Source organism: Cetorhinus maximus, chromosome 9, assembly GCF_964194155.1.
Source record: "Cetorhinus maximus chromosome 9, sCetMax3.hap1.1, whole genome shotgun sequence".
Taxonomy (NCBI): domain Eukaryota; kingdom Metazoa; phylum Chordata; class Chondrichthyes; order Lamniformes; family Cetorhinidae; genus Cetorhinus; species Cetorhinus maximus.
In genome coordinates this window covers 35,340,413-35,361,640 of record NC_135887.1, presented here as the reverse complement: position 1 = coordinate 35,361,640, position 21,228 = coordinate 35,340,413, and the positions used below count along the sequence as shown (strand labels likewise).

At 42.0% G+C, this 21,228-nt stretch overlaps 2 protein-coding genes across 4 annotated transcripts in view; one reads left to right on the top strand and one right to left on the bottom strand.

Annotated features, from left to right (window-relative positions):
* Positions 1-8,583: 8,583 nt before the first annotated feature.
* Positions 8,584-13,538, bottom strand: LOC144684557 (uncharacterized). The gene has a single exon (XM_078548475.1). The coding sequence runs from the start codon at positions 13,525-13,527 to the stop codon at positions 12,277-12,279; it is 1,251 nt and encodes a 416-aa protein (XP_078404601.1). The 5' UTR covers positions 13,528-13,538; the 3' UTR covers positions 8,584-12,276.
* A 1,069-nt stretch (positions 13,539-14,607) lies between these two features.
* Positions 14,608-21,228, top strand: part of LOC144684554 (B-cell CLL/lymphoma 7 protein family member B-like) — a 48,059-nt gene continuing 41,438 nt past the window's right edge. For 2 of the 3 annotated variants that reach the window (XM_078548473.1, XM_078548472.1), the window contains exon 1: positions 14,608-14,802. In XM_078548473.1, the coding sequence (XP_078404599.1) occupies positions 14,711-14,802 (92 nt within the window). In that variant the 5' untranslated portion in view covers positions 14,608-14,710. The remainder of the gene's footprint in view (positions 14,803-21,228) is intronic. The other variant, XM_078548474.1, reaches the window with a different exon arrangement.

Genomic DNA, 21,228 nt, shown 5'->3' with positions numbered 1-21,228 from the left:
ATCATCTCAGTTCCACGACATCACTGCAGGAGTTCCTCAGGGTAATGTCCTAGGCCCAGCCATCTTCAGCTGCTTCATCAATGACCTTGCTTCCATCATAAGGTCAGAATTGGGGATGTTCACTGATGATTGCACAATGTTCAGCATCATTTGCGACTCCTCAGATACTGAAGCAGTCCATGTCCAAATGCAATAAGACCTGGACAATATCCAGGTTTGGGCTGACAAATGGCAAGTAACATTCGCGCCACACAAGTGCCAGGCAATGACCATCTCCAGCAAGAGAGAATCCAACCATCGCCCTTGACATTCAACGGCATTACCATTGCTGAATCCCCCACTATCAACATCCTGGGGCATTACAAGTGAACATTAACTGAACTGGACTAGTCATATAAATACTGTGGCTACAAAAGCAGATCAGAGGGTAGGAATCCTGAGGCGAGTAACTCACCTCCTGACTCCCCAAAGCCTGTCCACCATCTACAAGGCACAAGTCAGAAGTCTGATCGAATATTCCCCACTTGCATGGATGAGTGCATCTCCAACAACACTCAAGAAGCTTGACACCACACAAGGCAAAACAACCCACTTGATTGGCACCCCATTCACAAACATTCACTCTGTACACCACTGATGCACAGTGGCAGCAGTGTGTACCATCTACAAGATGCACTGCAGAAACTCACCTAGGCTCCTTAGACAGCACCTTCCAAACCCACGACCACTACCATCTAGAAGGACAATGGCATCAGATACATGGGAACACCGCCACCTGGAAGTTCCTCTCCAAGTCACTCACCATCCTACTTGGAAATATATCACCGTTCCTTCACTGTCGCTGGGTCAAAATCCTGGAACTCCCTCCCTAACAGCGCTGTGGGTGTACCTACACCACATGGTTGCAGTGGTTCAAGAAACAGTTCACCACCACCTTCCTAAGGGCAATCGAGGTGGGCAATAAATGCTGTTCTAGCCAGAGACGTCCACATCCCATAAATGAATTTTAAAAATTCTGACAGATTGGATAGCCAAGAACATAAATTCCAAAAGCAAAGAACTGCGGATGCTGGAAATCCAAAACAAAAACAAAAACAAAAATACCTGGAAAAACTCAGCAGGTCTGGCAGCATCAGTTCTGTTGAAGGGTCACGAGAACTCGAAACGTCAACTTGCTCCTCCCCACCGATGCTGCCAGACCTGCTGAGTTTTTCCAGGTATTTTTGTTTTTGTTTAACATAAATTCCAAAGATGGCTGCTGGCTGGCGATCAAGATCAGAATGCTGTCTACGTTTTTCTTTCTTAACTCAGCCACTCTGAGGCAGGAGTTCCTCAGGGTGGTGTCCTATGTCCAAATATCTTCAGCTTGTTCAGCAATGACCTTCTCTTCATTGCTGATGATTAAACAATGTTCAGCATCATTCGCAACTCCTCATGTACTGAAGCAGTCCATGTCCATATGCAGCAAGACCTGGAGAACATTCAGGCTTCAGCTGATAAGTAGCAAGTGCCATTCATGCCACACAGGTGACAGACAATGACTGTCTCCAATGAGAGAGAAACTAACCATCTCCCCTTGACATTGAATGGCATTACAATTGCTGAAAACCCACTATCAACGCCCAGTGGTGTTAACATTGATCAGAAACTGAACTGGACCAGCCATGTGGCTACAGGAGCAGGTTAGATGCTGGGAATTCTGCGGCAAGTAACTCACCTCCTGTTGCCCCAAAGTCTGTCCATCATCTACAAGGCACAAGTCAGGAGTGTGATGGAATAGTCTGCACTTTCCTGGATGAGTACAGTTCCAACAACTCAAGAAGCTCAACACTATCCAGAACAAAGCAGCCCACTTAATCAACAACCCATCAACCTACTTAAATATTCACCCCCTCCACCACCGAAGCACAGTGGCAGCAGTGTGTACCATCTACAAGATGCACTGCAGAAACTCACCAAAGCTCCTTCGACAGCACCTTCCAAACCTGTGACTTCCACCACCTAGAAAGACAAGAGTAGCAGATGCATGGGAACACAATACCTGCAAGTTCCCCTCAAAGCCACATATCATCCTGCCTTGGAATTATATCGCCTTACCTTCACCTTCATTGGGTCAATATCCTGGAATTCCCTTCCTAACAGCATTGTGGCTCTACTGGCACCAGGTGGACTGCAGCGGTTCAAAAAGGTGGCTCACCATCATCTTATCAAGGGCAATTAAGGATGGACAACAGATGTAGGCCTTGCTAGCGATGCCCACATTCGATGAAAAAATATTTTTTAAAATGTCAGAACAAAAATTCAAATGTTATGAAATGTAGCAGTGCAGATAGAAAAGTGATTGGTGCACAAAGTTGGATTTAATGAAGGTCATATAGATCGGAGGTGAGTTAGAAGTGATGTACCCAGTGGTGATTACTAGGTCCATTTTTATTTTCAGCATGTAAATCATTCAAACATGGGCACAAGGAGCAGGATATAAAAATCACTGATCTTTCAAAATAAAGTGTTTGAAAAACAAAGAGGAACTATGATTAACTAAAAGGTAGATTAATAGGTTTGTGACGAGGTGAAAATTGTTGTTTAATTTAAAGAAGTCTTGGGTAATCCGCTTTAGGAGAAAAACATGGACTGGGGATATGCACTCAATGGAAAGAGGTTGAAAGGTGCAGATGAACAGTGAGACCTCAGGTTCAAATACATAATTCCTTTTAAGTTAGGGTACTGTGTGCAGTTCCACCCTATAGAAACAATATTTGGGTTATTGAATATGTATAGTGTGGATTTACCAGGATGATGCTCGGGGTGGGGAATTATAGTTCTAAGGAGAGATGTGAGATATTGGGACAACTTCCATTGGACTGGACAAAACTGAAGAAATTTATAATGTTTTTATTCTTAAAGTATGCGTGTGTAGTGACAAAAGCCTGACAATTTAAAATTGTCACTAAAAGAGTGAGGAGAGTTAGAAGTTTCTTAATGCAGAGGGATATTGTAACATGGAATGATTTGCCACAGGGAGTGGTTGAGACAGTGAAAATTGTTTTAGGATGCTGAAGATATGTATTACTGGTAGGTTTAAAGTGCTGGAAGGCTTTATTAAGGAAAGGGTTAGGGTACTGGAGGGCCATATTACATTGCATACACGTTAGTATATGTTCATAAATGTAGTTTACAAATGTAATCCTGGGATAATGTTGTTTTTGTGTTTTGCATTTATGTTTATTAAATCAATTTGCTAAATTAATTTCCAAACAGCCTTCAGATGAAAAAAAACAAAGCTTGGTGTTCAGGGTTGTGTCTGCCCAGTCTTGTGGGGAGATCCCAGTCCCTGGCATTTGTTTGAGGCAGCCTTGTTGCTCACAGGATGTCTGCACGTGCACAGAAAAAAAAACCACTAACTGAATTAGCACTTTTCTCAAAGACCACCACCTTCAACACCTCTTTGACCCTTATGTCTCTGACATCTTTTGATTATCTGCTCACACCACACCCTCAATGTGTCTCTTCCCCCCCACCCACCTTAAACCAATTTATATTTCTCCCTTGTTGAAACTATGCTTCAGTTCTGCTGAAGGGCCATGAGGGCTCGAAACGTTGACTGATTTCTTCTCCACCGATGCTGCCAGACTTGCTGAGTTTTTCCAGGTAATTCTGTTTTTATTTTGTTTTGGATTTCCAGCATCCGCAATAGCTTTTAGCTTTTTGTTTTTAAACCACTAACTGTGCCTGTCACCACAATAAACTCTACCAGTTCCTGTGCTGTCCTCTTCTCAGTTGCTAAAGGCTATAAAATATGCAAATATCCCACTTTCAGGCAAGAAAATTGCTTACAGTTTCTCTTGCCTCACTACAGGATATTCAATGTTTGGTGGAAGCCAGAGTTCACTCTTCCTTGATGAAACTGAAATGACAGAAGCAGTAGGGGGCAGCCCACATGATGCTAATCATTTTAACATGATTAATAAATGGGCAAGAAATGAAACTGCAGTACAATTTGAAATGCAGGGCATTATTCAGAGTGAAACAGACTGATGAATATTTGGTTTCAGAATGACCTCGAACTGAGATTAGCATGCAATTGCGCCTCCTCCATTATCATATTAGCAGTGGCCTACTGTAGAACTCAAGGCCAGCCCCAGCATCACAAATATACTCATCGAGCACTCTGAGCAAGAATGGGCACAGAGCAAATCCCAGCCATAGCACCCAATACACAAAGAAAGAGCAACATTCCACAATAGCTTCAATATCTGTGAGGCATTGGGAGGTCTGTCTATCAGAGTGAAATAGAAAGGGAAGGAGGCTTTGTCCAGTGCCTCAGACTGGGTTAATGGAGCATGAGAGATAAAGTGGTGAATGAATTTTTTAGGGTTTTGGCGGCAAACTGATTCTGGAAATTGGACCAGCTTCTCACTCCAATAGCTACCCAATAACTACAGCTGAAAGGTGCAGGATGTGGGAAGAGAGCAGGAGTGGACTTGACAGTGATGCCCTTTGTGGTTACATAGCTCACAGTTTAAGATCACAATAGCAGAAAATTCACTTGAATGAGGTACTGGGTGACTGCCAGCACCTGTGGAAATTTAACCTACAAACAGGGAGCATCTTCAGGATAAGCGAAAAAGGAAATAATATTGGACAAGAATTTAGGTTGCACGGAATCTCCTAACTGGTGAACGCAGAACAAAGGTTCATCCATCACAATTGGGGCTGATTCTCTTGCGGTCACCATAAAGAGTGTTGAGATGCCACCTTCTGGCTGTTAATGGAACAGTAAATTTAAAGCATTCAACTCCGAATTACAAGTTATTTTAAGCATTAGATCATAACTGCAAATGCTAGAAATTCACAGCATGTTTGCCAGCATCTGCAAATACAAAAACAGGTTAACATCTCAGGTTCACTAGCATTGTTTTTTCATGAATTTTTCACCTAGCTATGCCACAAAGCAGCTCAGCAGTAATAATTTCTCCAGTCTGTATTCGTGCAAAAGACTGCCCTCTGCTCACAGTTGTACATCCACAACTGTAGAGCTTAAATCCTACTGAAACAGGCCTGTGGTTCAATTTTCTTGTTACTATGGTTTGTTGGATTATTTTCAGGTTATAAAGTACTAATTCAGGGTGAGGAAGTATCATCCGAACTTGTCCATTGCCTGTAAACAATACCTTCTATCAATCGTGTTCAGCAGCAACTCACACGGGGCATGGAGCTGTGCAAGTGCCAGGCAGAGACATGCATGAACAGCATGGTACCTACAACTTTCATTTATATAGCACCTTTAATGCAATTGGCAGTCTCAAAGCACTTCACAGGACTACTGTCAAATAAAATTTGGCACCAATCACATTGGGAGATATTGAGACAGAAATCTTGGTCACAAGCTTGGTAGGTTTTAAGGAGTGTCTTAAAGGGGGGAGGGGGGGGGGGGAGCAGGTAGAGGTGGAAAGATTTAGGAAGCGAATTCCAGACTCTTAAGCCTTTTCAGCTGAAGGCACAGCTTCCAGAGGCAGAACTATTAAAATTGGGATGTGCAAGAGGTCAGAATTGGAGGAGAACTGAGATCTTGGAGGGGTTTAGACTGGAGGAGTTAATGAAAAAAGGAATGGTGAAGATATGGAGGGATTTGAAAACAAGGGTCAGCATTGTAAAATCGATAAGTTGCTTCATTGGGAGCCAATGTAGTTCTGAGAGAAGAGGGGTGTACCCATCCTCCAAACATCATATCCCAACAGTGCGTCAACATTTCTGGTTTCGGAGGGTCGCACCCCTGTCTCTGAGTCAGAAGCACGAGTTTAAATCCCACTCCGGGACTTATTGGCCATGGAAGGAGCACTCGTGAAATGGATCAACAGGTTGATAATCAGCCTGCTGATCCAACACTTCCTCAATATTCCCCAAAGCGCAAAAGTATGTCTGAAGGTACAAAACAAACCAACACTTGGCATCCCAGCACCTTGCTGAGCCTCACAGTATCATAGAAATTTGCAACATGGAAGGAGGTCATTTGGCCCATTATTTCTGTGCCTGCCAACCAGTAGCCATCCAACCTAATCCTACTTCCTAGTTCTGGTCCATTTATGGTTACGGAACTTCAAGCTCTGTATGGGAAGGTGGTGGCATAGTGATATTGTCACTGGACTAGTATTCCAGTGACCCAGGTAATGCTCTGGGGACATGGGTTCAAGCCATGGCAGATGGTGAAATTTCAATTCAATACAAATCTGGAATTAAAAGTCTGATGATTACCAAAAAAAAACATTTGGTTCACTAATGCCCCTTTAGGGAAGGAAATCTGCTGTCCTTACCTGGTCTGGCTTACATATGACTCCAGGTCCACAACAGTATGGTTGATTCTTAAATGCCCTCTGAGCAAGGGCAATTTGGGATGGGCAATGCCCACATCCCATGAGTGAAAAAAAAGGTGCACATCCAAGTACTTTCAATGTTGTGAGGTTTCTATCTGTACCACCTTCTGGGTGAAAACATCTCCCCTCAAATCCCCACTAAACCACCTACCTCTTAATCTATGTTATAGACCCCTCACCCAAGGGGAGCAGAGTTTTCTTATCCACTCTATCTAGATCCTGGCCCGTCCAATTTTTCTTCACAGTTAAAACTCTCCACTGCAGGCAAGGTCTCCATAAATCTCCTCTTTACCCCCTCTAGTGCAATCACATTTTTCTTATAGTGGGTGATCAGGACTGCAGGCAGTACTTCAGCTGTGGCCTTACTAGTGCTTTAAATAGTTCCAGCGTAACTTCCCAGCTCTTATATTCTATTGGTATCATGTCCCAGCACTGTTTCCAGCCTCATATAACCACATTCCAACAGCATGCCTAGCTTCATGGAACCAAAGTCTGCAGCACCTTTTGCAGCATGGGGAGGGGGGTGATGCAGGGAGGGTTGGGAGGAGAAGTACCAAAACAAAGTTTGGAGTATCACCAATCCCCTAAGTGATTAAACATAATGCTCTGGACTTGAAACTGATTTGGAGGTGGCTAGAACATGTGTGTCTAACACCATAGAAATTCCCTTCCAATTTCTGCCACAATATGAACATGGATGAGTGCAGCTCCAACAACACTCAAGAAGCTGTACACCATCCAGGACAGAGCAGCCCACTTGATTGGCATCCCATCCACAAACACAAACTCACTCCGTCACCAACGCACAGTGGCAGGAATGTGTAACATCTACAAAATGAACTGCAGGAACTCACCAAAGCTCCTTAGACAGCACCTTCCAAACCCAAGGCCACTACCATCTAGAAGGACAAGGGAAGCAGACACGTGGCAACACCACCACCTGAAATTTCCCCTCCGAGCCACTAAGCATCCTGACTTGGAAATATATTGCCGCTCCTTCACTGTCGTTGGGTCAAAATCCTGGAATTCCCTAACAACGCTGAGGGTGTACCTACACCACCGTGTGCAGTGGTTCAAGAAGGCAGCTCACCACCACCTCCTCAAGGGCAACTAGGGATGTGCAATAAATGCTGTCCTAGCCAGTGAAGCCCATATCCCATGAATGAATAAAAAAACCAACTTGGATTAAAGTTAGATTCTCACTTGAATAACACATTCAATGAGAAGCAGTTACATAGACTGGCTATAAAGTAATGGCTTGGTTGCATTACGCACAATGCCGAGGGTTATAGCCTAGGAGAACCTAAAATATAGGTGAATGTCAAGAAGATATAATAACTCTCACAATGTTATTGGAATTTATTGTAAAATAGGGTAATAGTGGGATGTGTCGATGTGCCTATGTGTATGTGCGTGAGAATTAATTGAATTAGAGGCAGCTAGTCTGGGTGCTTTGATCGAAGGAGAGGGGTTAGGTTTGAAATGTTAATTAGATAAATATAGGTGTCAAGGGAACATTTGCATTTTGAAATAAACCAGGCTAGATTGTTTTCAGAGGGATGAAATGTGTCACCTAGCCAAGGGGGAAGTTTAGAAACAGTGTGTTTATTTTTCCCAAAGATTACTGGTAAAACCTAGTGCTATGAGAGGGTTTTATTATCAGGGAGATAAAGTCCAAAGACATAGTGAAACAATGGGTATTTACATTCAAAAAGAAAGATATGTATAAAGAAGGAACAAGGGCTGTGTGTAAGGGAAGGCATTTTTAAGATCTTACAAGTGCGTGAAGAAGCCTTCAGCATCTATGCCTCAAGCTGCTGTCTTCAAAGGGCTGAAGTTAAGAAAACTCGCTTGGAAGCTGACTTGTTCAGGGTATCATGTTTCTTTGCTGGGGTCTTTTAAAATCTACGTGTCTTACCATTACCTTAATGAAAGTATAACTGGGAGTTAGATTGATTAGTAGTACCATAGTAGTAATTTGTAGATCTATGTATGTATTTAAAGTCATTTCATCTACTAATAAATGTTTAATCTAGTTTTGTAAAAACCTATAAGACTTGGTGGTCTTATTACTACTGAATTCAAGGCATGCATCTCAAAATCTTTACAAATTGCAAAAGAAGTTGTGGCAGTTGTTTCAAGTTTCTCTTTAGGATTTGAACAACTCAGCATTTACCATCGGCTGTGCCATAACAGTGAACCAACAACATGGTGAGGCAAGTAGGATTTATTTTATATATTACACCTTCTAATAATCTCATCATGTATCTGTACAAGTAGATGTATATTAAATATAAAATCTCACACTGGCTCCAGCACAACCTTACAAAGCAATCAGAATCAAGTTATGTATAACATTCCAGGTAATTTAATTTAATGTACATTGTTTACCAAGACACAGCTTAATCCATTTGTATTAATAATGTTACTTAATCAGAGATATAACTCTGTTCCACTGAGACAAGATAGCAGATATTCCTTGGCCCTTACTCACTGCACATTAACAACTCTATTTATCTCACCTAGCATTATACATTTTAAATAGTGAATAATGTAGATATTTAGAGGATCTATATCCAAATAATATAGCTTGCAGAAAATAAACTGAGTGGCGCTTATCACATAATTATGTCAGTCACAATACATCTGTAAACCAATGCTCACTGACACAATCTGTATTTGTTTAATTGTATTTAACAGACTTCATATCCTTTGTTGGTGTCTGAAACGCCAGTATTTAATTTTAGTGAGACATAATGATGCTGCATCCTATTACTAATGCTAGTTTAACCCCTGACAATGATGGCTGAGGTTTACTTTCCACTACCCACCCAATCAAGTTTGCTTCTTTCCTCTCTTGAAACTGTTAAATCTTACTGGGATATGATTCTAGAAGAACTACAGTCCTCTGGTACCTTGTCCTTCACATTTTCATATTCATGATGGGTTGTTAGCTGTTTCCAAAATGTATTTTACAGCATGTGAAACTATCATCGAAAAAGTGTCAATGATTCCCCTATTGAAAATGCATTCTACCTTGGATCCCGCTTATTGTATAAAATAACTGCACTCCTGTAGGAAGGCAATGTTTTATTTTATATCAGTGTCCTTACAATTTAAATTTGTAAGCCGGAAAGGTAAGGAGTCAAGAACCACATGTAAAGAGTAAAAATCTATGTTTCCATTGATCTGTATGTAATCCATATTGCTGACAATAATGGATCTTAGGGCTGATTTAAGATTTATCCACCAATCAGGCAACAGCATCATGAACAGGCAGCCTACAAAATTCAAACAGACAAACCAGGAAAAGAATACAAGCAATCAAAGCCAAGTTTACTTTGTACATTGGAGAGCAATGGTTTGGGGAGGGGGGTGGGGCGGTGGTGGCTACGTATGGTACATAAACTACAGTTTGGGAACTCCTCATAATATTTATATTGCACTAAAAATACGATATTCCTCTGCAGGTTTACTTCACTTCTCCCAATACACATTAAGGTTGGAATGGGATTTTCTGTGGACACAGTAATCACACTCTATACACAACAACCTATCTGAAAACTTGTAAATTAAATCCGGTGCAGAAAAAAAGGGCTGAATGAATCAGGGTAAAAATTTGCTGCATACATCTGTCTATTGGGTAGATCAGGGTGGATTACAGAGCTCGAATCCAGTGAAAGGACCAGGGTGACATTTAAACTGGATATTCTTGCTGGCCTTACCAAATTCCCTACCCCAAAAGGATCTTCTCCTTCTCAGCCTCCACTCCCTCTTCAAACCTCCTCCCTTCCCGATTTGATTTGCGGCATCCTGTTACTAATGCTACCGTTTAACCCCTGACAATGATGGTTGAGGTTTACTTTCCACCACCCAATCAAATTTGCTTCTTTCCCCCTTGAATCTGCTAAGTCTTACTGGGATATGATTCCAGAAAGACTACAGCTCTCTGGTACCTTCTGTTTCACATTAAAGCCCAGACTGAGAGTTTTGGGAGGCAATCAAATTGTGAAACATATCATCTTTATCCACATTGTTTGTAATTCTAACTTATCAAATCCTAAAATTCCAAATTCTATCCTCTTCAAGACAGGGCACAAGATCAGATTAGGAATATACTAAATAATAATTATAGATCTATCCATTACTACAACTAGTTTATCACCAGACATTACAAAAACCATAGGCAATGTACTATCTCATTCTCTAACGCAAGCCTGATGCAGAAAGTGTTGCAATGGGATGTATCAGATAACATAATGGTGATATGTATTCAGGTGAGCTTTACACTTTAGTCAAAAGGTTGAAGTCCACTTCACCAATACTAGCACCAACAAAAAAGGCAATTCAGTACCCTACTCTTACAGCACATGATGGCAGTCACTGGGTACACAAGACTGCAGTGTGTTGGGATACTGAATGCGGGAATTTGTCGACAGTCAGATTATCCTAGATAACCACATCTTGGGAAATATCTAGAGTTACTCTACCTCAAAGTTATTCAGCAGAACACAAGTTAGAGACATTGCAACACAAGAGAAGGGGATGGCTGTCTGGTTAGTTTACTCCAGGCACATAGTCATACCATGTAGAAATACAGGAATAGATTCAGGAGTGTGTTATTGCCCATCAGCAAGGTATGACGAATGTTGCAAAGGCAGGTAAGGAGGAATGTGGCTCTATCCTATAGGCACAATATATTTGACCTCAAGCCACATAAGATGATATTAGGTCAGTTTACTAAAAACTTGGTCAAAGAGATTTAAGGAGTGTTTTAAAAGGAGGAGAGGTAGAAAGTATAGGGGGAGATGGAGGAATTCCAAAGCTCAGGGACTAGGTAGCTGAAAGTATGTGCGTTCCTGGTGGTGCAATGAAATCAGGGATATGCAAGAGACCAGAACTGGAGAAGTGCAAAGATCTTGGAGAGCTGAAGTAGGTTACAGAGATAGGAAGGGCAAGGCCATGGAGGGATTTGATAAAAGGATGATATTTTTTAATTGAGCAGTTGCTGGAGTAGCAGCCAATATGCACATGGGCGAACAAAATTTGGTGAGAGTTAGGATCTGGGCAGCACAGACCATAGAAGTAGATGGTAACTGAAGCTGTATGTACGCTACAATTGTAATGTTGGTAAAGCTATGGTGCAAATCCAGAATCATGGCCAGACCTGAATCCTGAGAGAAGTGGAAAAAGAGTACTATGGAATTGAGTCTTACTCTGGGCCTAACTCCACACTGTCACCATAACCTAATATGAGTTGCTTTACACTGTTGCTACACTTGCAGTATAAATGCAGCCTAATCCTGCAGTTACTGGCATCATCTGATGTGAAAAGATTCTAGCTTTTAAAATCATTTGAGGGTGCAATATTATCTACTGCCTCAGTGCAGACATCAGCTATTTTCAAACTACAGAGCATAAGATTCAGCAAGCATACAGTACAGGCTAAAATTGACTCTCAAATGTGTGATCAATCATAGAGCCAGAAACAAGAGGGAACATTTTATGAATAAGAACGGGAAATGCTGGAAATACACATCAGGTCAGTCAGTGTCTGTACTAAGTGCAGTGGTTATGAAGTTCTGAATCTTGACTTTTCTCTAAACACATGTTGACTGACCCACTCCATATTTCCAGCATTTTCTATTTTTATTTCAAATTTCCAGTTGTTCTACTTTTAAACAGTAATGCGACTGCAGCAGTAAAGCTTCCTTACAGCTGACAATAATGGTAGGCTAAAATTGGAAAAATGTTGCAGCTACTGCAACTATTTCACAAACTCTCGCTACTATAATTTGCCCATATTTGTTTGACCACATTATCCAGAGTGTCAAAATAGCACCGGGCGCCCATGAAGTTACAATGAAGTTCAAGTCTTAGCTCCTTGAGGGACCATCATATTCTTTTATTTGTTTTTGATATTGAACAACAAGTAAAACCCTGCCATAAGCATAGCAGTCACTGCCACCTCGATTAGTCTGTGAAAATGCCATTTTTTCTCTTGACTTTCCTTGTTTTTGTGTAGCTGCATCCTTCTCCAGCGCTGGGTCTGCTCCCTGGCTAATTGCTCCCCATAGTGGGCCCTGTAGAACTCATCAAAATTGAACATTGATTTCCCAGTGTCCAAATGATCTGATGAGCTCCTGGCCTGCGATTGTTTTGTCTTTGAGGCTTGGGCTTTCTCCAAAGATTTCTTCTCACTATGTAAATCTGCTGGAGTCAGAATCCCTCGATCATACTTCTTCCTCAGGCTCACAGTGCCCAGCACAGAATATGCCTCATTGATTTGAGTGAACCTTAATGCTGCTTCCTCACTGCCTGCATTTCTGTCTGGGTGGTAAAGTAGTGACTGTTTGTAGTAAGCAGATTTGATCTGACTCTGGGTGGCATTGGGAGAGATTTTCAAAATATCATAGTATACTGTCTTGCTCTGAGGAGGTGGGACAGCATTATTTCTGTTGGAATACCTGTTGCCATCTTTAAAGTAGCTATAGGTTCTGCACTGATGCAGTACTTTAATGACAGAATGCCAATATCTGTTACCATCCTGGGGTGATGCATGGGTATTTGTGACGATTAGCCATTTAAAAGTCCGGAAACTCCAAAACCTATGATGGCAACTGTCGTTCCTCCTATGAGAGAACAAGGCTCGACAGGATAAACGACTCCCAATGCTGGCAAGCCCTTTAACGCGCATCTTGTATAGCTCAGTGTTAATGAGGGCTCTGGCCCCAGAGCAGGGCTCACTATCCAATAGAAATGTCATGCTCCCAGCCACTGATGGGGATTGTTTGCCTGGAGAGACATGGTCAGATGTTTGCTGCGTGCGGTATAATTGTGGCACAGTGAGGGCTAGTGAGAGGAGGCCCCGCTCCTCTGCTGCCCCCCAACTCGGATGGTACCTGTTGGGAGACAGCGGCAGCCCGGGCTCCAGGTGCCCGCTCTGGGCACTCCGCCTCAGTGCCACTGCAGGAGGCGGCTCCGGCCAGCGGCTAATTTCCGAACGGCCAGTGGGCCGCTGCCCAACACCGGCCGCCACAGATACATTCTCCGGATTCCAGTCGCGTCTTCGGCCGTCGCCAACAATCGCTTTCTTCGCCCAGTCCCCCGAATCCCGGTGCCGATAGTTCCTCACACAGCGAAACACCATCGCCATCTTCCCGGGCCGCCACCGGGAATGCGGGGCCCTGACCTTGACTGACAACAGCATCAACCAATCACACGTCAAAGATTCATGATGAACATGACTTCCAGCCATTCACAACCTTATAGTTTCAGCCTATGACTGGTCGCTTCTTGTAAGTCCCGCCCACAGCCCCCTGATTGACAACACAACCAAGAGGTCCAAGAAATAGTTATCAGTTGCTATCAATTGCTTAACCAATTGTGATGGAAAAAGAACGGAAAGTTTAAAACTTTATTTTTAAAGGGAAACTTTTGAAAAACTAATCGGTAAACTTAATTTGTTTGAGGGGGAAATAAGTATCATGTTCTCAATGGTGATTGATTCGCAGAATGCAAGAACATTTACAAATAGCTCAAAATGCTGGGCAACCTCAGCAGGTTTGTGGAGAGAAACAGAGTTAACATTGCAGGTCGATTGCCTTGCTTTAGAAATATTTACAGCCTTAGCTTTCCCCAAAGATAATGTTCTTTGCTTTTAAACTAGCATCTGAGCAGTTCTGATGAAAGGTCAGAGATCTGAAACGTGATCTGTTTCTCTCTACGGATGCTGCCTGAGTACTTCCAGCGTTTTCTGGTTTTATTGCAGATTTCCAGCATCCGCAGTACTTTGCTTTGGTACTAGTGTTATGATTATTATCAGAAGATGAGGTTTTCTTTATTCTCAAAGGGTCGTTAGTATGTGTTATTCTGTTCCTCGGAGAGCAATGAAGGCTGGGTCATTGAATTTATTCAAACCAGAGTTAGACAGATTTTTAATAGACGAGAGTCAACAGTTATGGGGCAGACAAAAGTGGAGTTAAGGCCACATCAAATCAGCCATGATCTTGTTGAATGGCAAAACAGACTCAAAGGGCTGAATGGCCTACTCTTGCTGCTAAGTCCTATATTCAACTTCTCTGTATTGACTTCCATTTCCCTTTTTCCCCCTGTGAAGCTCCCTAAGACGTTTCATGATCTGATTAAACCCAGCCTCCCTTCATTCACAATGTGCAATAACCTTGCAGGAAGGTCCTGATGACGTTGACCATGCACGTGCCCAGCTCTGCGTCAAGCTGACGCACGGCACAGGCGCAGAGTTGGGCTCGGTGATCGGATCCGCGCTTGTCGGCCAAGAGGATAAAGTTTTATTTTGGAACAAAATCGCGGATGAAAAGATGTCGGGACGATCGGTGAGAGCGGAGACACGCAGCCGGGCCAAAGATGATATCAAAAAGGTGATGGCAGCGATCGAGAAGGTCCGAAAATGGTGAGCCGCTCTCCGGTTAATACTTTTATTCAAGGGGGAGAGACAGCGCGCGGGGCGGGAGCAACGGAATGTGACAGCGGAAGTGATGTGTAGGCTATTTGATTGACGTTTTATTCAGCAAATAAGGAACTCCATCGGATCTCGGTTTCTATGGTAACCGCGTCTCAGGACTGACTAATAAGCTGGGGAGGTGGGACTTCCAGTTGGCTTGTCGGAGCGGGGTGGGTAATGAGAGTTTGATTCATTTACTGAGTCTCAGAGTGAAACCAAATTCTCATCTCTCCCCAAAGTGGACCAGGCCATAGTAGAGCCCCAGTCTCTCCCAGGGTAGAGAGGAGGCCCTGCTTCTACCACCAGATAAACTCCCACCTCAAGTGTTAATCAGTCTATTTTTCCACATAGCCTTTAGTGCCCAGTAGGAGACGGCTTGTGACCCTGTTAAAACTGAGGCCATCAAACACACAAAAAAACCTTTATGTTGCTGCATTTTATGAGATGTTGCAGCGTGTTGTTCAGGTCACGTAGTTAAATTCCAGAAGTCTGTAACTGTTACAATATGGTGTGTTACTGGAGGAGAGTGGTGGGGATGGGATGGTATTGGGAAATCTTATGGATAATAGAATAACCGCAGACTCTTAACCGCCTTCATATTCTAATTTATTGTTTTATAGATTTTTAATTTCCTCCTCCAAACCATTTTAGAATTGTTACAGTGCAGAAGGAGGCCATTTGGCCCATCGTGTCTGCACTAGCTCTCTGATCAATTAATTGAGTGCTGTTCTCCCGCTTTCTCCCTGTAACCCTGCATATTCTTCCTTTTCAGATAACAGTCTAATTCCCTTTTGGATGCTTTGCTTGAACCTGCGTCTACCACAATCCCAGGCAATGCATTCCAGATCTTAACCACTCGTTGCGTGAAAAAGTTTTCCCTTGTATCGCTTTTACTTCCTTTGCCAACTATTTTAAACCTGCGCCTTCTCGTTCCTTTCACGAATGGAAACAGTTTTGCCCTGTCTACTCTGTCCAGGGCCGTCATGATTTTTAATACCTCTATCAAATCTCTCAGCCTTTTTTCCAAGGTAAACAGTTCCAACTTCTCCAACCTATCTTCATAACTGAAGTTCCTCTTCTCTGGAACCATTCTCGTGAATCTTTTCTGCACTCTCTCCAATGCCTTCACATCCTTCCTCAAGTATGGTACCCAGAACTTGATGCAATACCCCAGCTGATGTTGGGGAAGGAAACAGTTAAAGGAGTGTAAATGCTAATTATTAGTTAACAACCTAAGTACCCATTTGGTTACCCCTTTTAGGGGCTGCTTCTTACTTTATCCCTCGTTTTCTTTAGTTTATTTGGTTACTCAGAAGAGTAAAAGGGATAACAGGTGAGACTAGTCCTCTAGAGTTTTATGAACTAAAATTAAACTCTATCCGAAGGGGTCAGTCTTGGTCTTTATTGCCTAACAGCCATTGGAGCTTAACAGTGGTAGCAGAAGATGGTTGCTGCTTGTAAGTAAAAAGATTGGAAACTAAGCTTTCTTCGGACAAAAGGCTGTATTTGGAGTTAACGTTAAGAGCAGAGTGGTTTGGAGTCACTAAAAAATGGCTAAATCAAAATGTAGAGTGTCGGGGTATGATTACCCACCGATGTTTTCTGAGCATCAACCGTATGAGCAATGGAAGAATGAAGTAACCATGTGGACACGGGTTACGTCCTTGCCAAAGAAAAACAGGGAATGACCTTGGCACTTTCGCTACCGTATGAAAGCAAAATAGGATGCAAAGTGTTTTTGAAGTTGGAGCCTGAGCATTTGGACACAGATGAAGGTTTGGAAACGTTATTAGATTTTATGGATAAGATCTATCAGAAGGATGACTTATTATGTGCCTACGAAGCATGGTCAGATTTTGACAAATTTAGAAAGTTGGAGGCTTGTTCCATAGAAGATTACACAATGGAATTCAGTAAACTATATGCAAGATTGCAAAAATTCCATCTGAAAATTTCCCAATCAGTGCCGGCATTTAAGTTACTAGACTGTGCCAGAATATCGAATACGGACAGACTTCTAGTTTTGATGGGAGTTTAATTTGCAGAAAAACACACACTGTTAGAACAGATGTCAGACGCTCTTAAAAAATTCCTCAGGGAAACATTCCTTTCCAGCAGCGTTCATGGCGCAAATGAGTCATTCGGTGGTAAGACAGAAAATGGAGGATACAATGTTAACGGGATGGCAAGATCGTCTAGAAACAGGACGCAGGCTTCAGTACAAAAGGAGATTTGTAACTAGAAACAATGAGGACAGAAACACCTTTGACAGTTATGGCAGGAGAAAAGAATTGGGGAATTACAACAAAAGGATGTACCCCAGAAATGCCCAGGGTATGGTCAGCCGGTGTTTTAGATGCAATTCAAAATACCATTATGCAGTGAACTGTCCTAAATGATACAATAAGGTGTTCAAAATTAAACACGAGGCAGAAGACTCGGAAGAAGAAGATGGAGATATTAACCAAAGAGAGGGCATTGTATTAGTTACAAGGAGTTTCAGCCCGGTGATGAATGCCTTGGTTGCAGAGTCCTTCAGCTGTGCGGTGCTAGATAGTGGATGCACACCTATAGTCTGTGGAATAGACTGGTTAAAATGCTACCTGGACTCCTTAAATAACAAGGATTGGAATAAGGTTAATGAATTTGAGAGTTCCACCAGCTTTAGATTTGGAGATGATAATACCCTAAAATCTTTAAGAGTAGTGATCTCCTGTAAGATAGCTGGAGTCAATCATTTCATCAGTATGGACATAGTGTCCAGCGAAATACCATTACTGCTGAGCAGGCCATCGATGAAGAAAGCACAAATGAAGCTGGACATGGAGAATGAGAAGGTCATTGTACTTGGAAAATCTGTGGATTTGCAATTTACACAATCTGGACACTATTGTATTCCTTTAATGAAACCTAACTTTTATACTAAGGAGATTAAAGAAGTGTTATTAACATCAGGGGATAGGAATTTAGAAGACAGAAAGCTAATTGCGTTAAAATTGCATCGGCAGTTTTCTAGCCCTTCACAAAGATTAAAAATTTTGCTAAGGGATGGACGGTACACTAAACTTATAGAGAAGATAAGTGATAGATGTGATATATGCAAGAAATACAGGACACCGTAGTCTGAGTCTGCCCTTAGCGAGGGATTTAACGGTGTGGGATAAAGAAAATATTTTCTTTTTTTACATTTCGTAGATTTGGTGACAAGGTTTAGCCAGTTGACAATCTCACACAGTAAAGAAAAGAAAATAATTGCGGATCAGATAATGGAAAAGTAGATAGGGACCGGATTAGGACCGCTGGCAAAATTCCTCGCTGATAAGGAGGGGGGGAATTTGCAAACGATGAGTTTTGGGATATATGCGAAAACATGAATATAATCGTTATGAATACAGCAGCAGAAAGCCCTATTAGTAACGGAGTGTATGAAAGGAATCACGTGGTGATAGTTGAGATGCTTCGTAAAATACTGATGGATAGGCCAAACCGTAATTTAATGTAAGCTCTAGCATAGGCTGTCCATGCTAAGAATTCACTGTAGATGGTTGGAGGCTATAGTCCGTATCAGTTGGTTTTGGGTAGAAACCCCAAAATTCCTTCAGTCCTGAGTGATCATCCCCCAGCTTGGGAGGGAACTACGATTAGCCGTACCTTTTCTGAGCATTTAAGTGCACCACGTGGGGAGAAGAGCATTCCTTAAAGCCAAAATTTCAGAAAGAATTTGGTGAGCTCTAAGACACAATGTACAACCATCGAAAACTATTTTCAATCTGGGAGACAGGGTATACTATAAAAGAGTATTTGGATGTGCACTTGCGATGCCATGGCATACAAGGCTATGGGCCTAGTGCTGGAAAATGGGATTAGAATAGGTAGGTGCTTGTTTGACCAGTGCAGACTCGATGGGCCGGAGGGCCTTTTTCTGTGCTGTAGACCTCTATGGCACTAAGAAGGACTTGAAGAGTGGAAAGGCCCGGGAAAGATTATAGGTAAAGATGGTAAAACAGTAATTCTACAACATGGAAACCAGACTATTCGGGTACATTCATCAAGGTTAGTTGGCACAGACTACAAATTTGCGGGTTCGGAAATTGTTGTAGGAAGTGATGAGGAACCATGTACTTCTCATACCTATATGATGCATGATTGTGAGGACCAGGTAACTGAAGCTAACAGGGTATCTGAAGATGGAGAGAGTAATTCAGACGAACAAGATGAGGCGATTTGCCCCAGAGAACAACTGCCGAAAGCTGGCACTAAAGCTACACACCTGCCAGAGGGGGCTAGTCAATGGCGGGATGCGACGATTGTAGGTAGAGCAGGGAAGGCCACTGGAAATATAAAAACTGGTTAAATGTACGAGATAAAGGACAGGAAGTTAGGCCTGTGGATTGAGAACATGAAGTACAAAAATGGAAGGCACAGAAACGCAGTATCAGTTCAGACAGTGGGCCTGGGAATGAACATGCCTCGAGGAAGAGATCACGAACTGTTGAAAAAACATCTATAAATGGGCAAGGGAGATCAAACTATAACAGCCTGGAGCGTGATAGAGGGCGTAGCTTAACAGGATCAAGGAATGTTGCTCAGACTAGTAATGTTACAAGGAGCCAAAGCCCATGTAATTGAGATGTCCTAGTGGCTTCAAACCAATTAGATAATAAATTGATAAAGGATGCCAAACAGCAAGAGCTATATAGTTGGAAAGAATTTGGGGTATACACAGAGGTGCCAGATAGGGCACAACCAGCTCTCTCTCACAGATGGATATGCACGGTAAAGGTGCTTCCTGATGGGACTTATAAAGCTACAGCCAGGCTAGTGGCATGAGGGTTTGTAGAAAAATTAGGTGACTGGGATATAAGAGTAGATTCACCTACGGCAGGAAAAGTTATGCTGAAGATCTTTTTGGCTCTATTAGCTACAAATTCTTGGAACTGTTATTCCATTGATATTAAAGCTGCCTTTTTGCAGGGACATCAACTTCAAGGGGAAATTTTTCTCCGTCCACCGAAAGAGACGCCAAACGCAGAAGAGAGTCTCTGGAAGCTAAATAAATGCATATACAGTTTAAATGTCGCTTCCAGAGTTTGGTATTTCTCAGTAAGGTCAGTTTTATTAAAGTTGGGCTGTCCTCAGTTGAACACAGACCTGGCAATGTTTCATTGGCACCATGGAGGGAAACTTGCAGGCATCTTTATGATGCATGTAGATGATCTTTTGTGGGGTGATAGTAGCGAATTTGAAATGGTTGTCATTAATGGGTTCAGAACGGAGTTTAAAATTGGAAGTCAGGCTTCTGGTCTGTCTAAGTACATTAGATTGGAAATCAGGCAGAGTGGATCACACGTCCTTTTGTATCAGCAACCCTAATTAGAGAACGTCAATCCCATTGCAATTAGTCGTGGTAAGGCCTCTCAAAGATACAGCAGCTTCTAAAACGGAAAAAGAGGAACTCAGAAGTAAAATTGGGCAACTCAGTTGGTTTAGCAAACAAACAAGGCCAGACGTCAGTTTTGACATTTTGGAATTGAGCACTAAAATGAACGATCTCAAGGCTGAATAAATCATTCGGGCAAACGAAACGTTGCTCCGTTTTTAATTTTTCAATGTGTTCTGAAATTCCCATCTTTGGGTAATCTTGGAAAAATGAAACTGATTGTGTTTAATGATGCGTCTTATGCAAATCTATGTGATGGATTTTCGAGCACAGGAGGATTTATAATATTTCTCACGGGGGAAAAAGACAAATGCTGCCCTTTGGCATGGGTATCTAAAAAGATATGAAGAGTTGTAAAATGTACATTGGCAGCGAAGACTCTTGCCCTTGTTGAGACGGTAGATATGGCATTCTTTATATCAAAGATACTGGCAGAAATTTTAAATGAAAAAGGGTATTCAGGAATGGTACCTATCGAATGTCTTATAGATAATAAGTAACTTTGGGAAAATGTTCACTCTACGAAGTGTGTTAACGAGAATAGATTGCGAATTGACACTGCAAGCTTAAAGCAGATGCTCGAGAATAAGGAGATTGCCAAGATCAAATGAATTGATAGCAGCTACAAATTATCTGGTTGCTTCACCAAAAGAGGAGCGAGCTCCAAGAAGTTATTAGAGTTCCTCAAAGAGGGACGTCTTTTTCCTTAAGAAGAAAATAAAACTCCTTTTGTGTGGACATATCTATAATGTGTTCTCTCTTTTTTAAGGAGGGGAATAAGGTGAATTTATTGAATGCAAAATATATATTGATTTTTTTGTGATTATATAAACTTGAGGATTACTTTCTTTTTTAAGAAGAAGGGAATCTGTTGGGGAAGAAAAATAGTAAGAGGGTGGTAAAAGGAATAGGGCCGATTAGGGGATGTATACATG

Excerpts from the sequence above, each read along its gene's own strand:
- LOC144684557 (XM_078548475.1), bottom strand. The coding sequence starts at position 13,527 with ATGGCGATGGTGTTTCGCTGTGTGAGGAACTATCGGCACCGGGATTCG.